The following is a 2,519-nucleotide window of genomic DNA, read 5'->3' on the forward strand; positions in this document are numbered from 1 at the left end:
ACTTCATGCTTATTCCTTAGGACAATCCTTAGGAATGAATGAATGAAGAATAGATGATTCTTAGGGAAGATTCTTAAGAATAAGTAAGATAATGGGGATGGGAAATTGGGTTAATTGTTTGATGATTATACATAATAATTATACTATTATGGGTTGAAAACCCTATGTACTCACCAGGTTTCCCAACCTAACCCACTCATTTTATAGTATCACAAGTGGCTATGTGAAAGATAAATTCTACTATGAGATTCAAGGAGTATTAGGCCACTAGTTTAATTACTGTAAGACTTGTAATATTTCGTTATGCTTATGTTGTTGTATTGACGATGACATCCCAATGTTTTAATATAAATAAAATACATTATATCTATACTAAATACAAATGTCGGTTGTTTTCTTTTTTCTTTTCTTTACCTTTTACTTTTCATACTTTTCATTTTCAATCCTTTCCTTTTAACACTAATATAGCCGACCTTAAATCTTCTTGCTATTGGACCCGTCTTATTTCTTATCTTTTGTCTCCTTTATAAGTAAAAAATTTGTTCCTTCTTTTTTTAATCGTCGGCGCTTTCTGTACTTTTCCTTTACCATTCTGACGAGGTATTGTCTTATTGTATGATTTTACTTGTAATGTTTTTTTATGCCCTATTTATGAAGCTATCCAACTTCACAAATCCGTTTGCCTTTTCTCGATTTTATTTTACTGCATATGTATGCTTTCCCCCATTTAGATTATTTGCTTATCCCTTTCTTTTTTCGTTCATACCTTATTTATTTATCACAGACAAAAAAATTTCTTTTTTTGATTGATTTAAAAAGTGTAAAAAGGTTGAATTTTAGTTAATACCCTATTTATCATTTTTTTCTTTCGTCATCATTCTGTGGTAAAAATTAATACATAGATTGTTGTTTGCATCCTCCTATTCTGATGTTGTTTTCTTTGATTTTACTTGGCTTATCAGTTTTCTTTTTGGTTCATACCGTATTTATAACTGAAAAAAAAATCCCTTTTGGATTGATTCTAAATTTAAAAAAAAAAAAAGTTGACTATCGTCGTCATCCTCCTCCTGTTCTCAAAACTAATACATATATTGTTGTCCATATCCCACTATTATGATATTTTTGTGTTTCGTCCAAAAAAAGGTTTCTACCCCTATAAGAACCCTAAGGTTTTCAGGTTCTACTGTTCAGGGGCATAAATTCTGATTAAAAAAGTAAACAACAAATTCTGGTAAAAGTTACAGATAAAATACTATTTACTAAATTTCATCTGATGTCCTTTGTTTATAAAACTTATATGAATTTCATCTGATGTCCTTTGTTTATTAAACTTATATGGAAAAAGTAGATAAAAAACTATTATCATACACTCAAGGAAGTAGCAAGTTGCCATTGACAATTTCCTTTACAGACCATCTAACAAACTTTTTTTGGTTAAATTTCATCTGATGTCCTTTGTTTATAAAACATATATGGAAAAAATTGATAAAAAACTGTTATGATACACTCAGGGAAGTAACAAGTTGTCATGGACCATTTCTTTTACAGACCATCTAACAAACTTTTTTTGGTTCGTTAATGTAAACACTCATAATATGCTTCTTATTTTTTGCTTTTGCTGTTCTATTTTCTGCAGGTACCCTGTTGCTGTTTGGTGTTGTAAACGATTCGCTTAAAGATTTTTTTTTGTATTTTCAGGTACCCTGCTGCTTAAAGGTTTATTATTTACTTTATCATGTATTAGTGCCTTAATCTAATTTTATTCCAGCAAACACTTTCTTTTCATAACTAACTTATCTATGCCTCCATCACGAAAGAGACGTTATACAGTCGATGAACATATTGCATCGTCTAGCAACCATCCTACTGATTCTTTATACATAGACAACGGTGACTGTACCTATGTGTGTGAAAATTGCTATGCCTTATTTTGGTACGATGAGCGTGTTAGTGTAATGTCATCCAATCGAGCACGGTATAATCATTGTTGCAAAAACGGTCATGTCAAACTTCCATTTTCTATGATTCCTCCTCTGTCGTTGGTCACTTTATTCGATCAACCTGAATTTCTTGCCGATATACGTGCTTACAACAGTATGTTTGCGATGACGTCTTTTGGTGCAAAAGTTGATGAGTCTATAAACATTGGCTCTGGTCCATACGTTTTCAAAATTGAAGGTCGGGTTTATCATTAGCTTGGTTCGTATTGTCCTCCACCTAATGAACGCCCCCGGTTCTTGCAAATGTATATATACGACACTGAAAACGAGGTATCTAATAGGATGAGCTTCTTTGCTAGTGAAAACCGAACACCCTTAAACTCTGGCATTGTCACTCTACTTATTCAAATTCTTGACAATACTAATAAACTGGTTAGACTTTTTAGGAACGCACGGGACCTTTGTCGTTCTTCTGATATACCGACTTTTTCGATTCGTCTATACAATTCCTATAACTCTTCGCGTTATGGCAATCCTACTCCAGGCTGTATAGGTGCAATTTTGAGTGACTTAGATCCC

The 2,519-nt window shown here is 32.5% G+C and overlaps 1 protein-coding gene across 1 annotated transcript; it reads left to right on the forward strand.

Moving 5' to 3' along the window:
- The first annotated feature begins 1,799 nt into the window (after positions 1 to 1,799).
- On the forward strand, positions 1,800 to 2,195 carry LOC145006775 (uncharacterized). Its single transcript, XM_078965828.1, has one exon. The coding sequence runs from the start codon at positions 1,800 to 1,802 to the stop codon at positions 2,193 to 2,195; it is 396 nt and encodes a 131-aa protein (XP_078821954.1).
- The last annotated feature ends 324 nt before the right edge of the window (positions 2,196 to 2,519 follow it).

This window comes from Lactuca saligna, chromosome 7 (genome assembly GCF_052625555.1).
Source record: "Lactuca saligna cultivar CGN05327 chromosome 7, ASM5262555v1, whole genome shotgun sequence".
Lineage (NCBI taxonomy): Eukaryota > Viridiplantae > Streptophyta > Magnoliopsida > Asterales > Asteraceae > Lactuca > Lactuca saligna.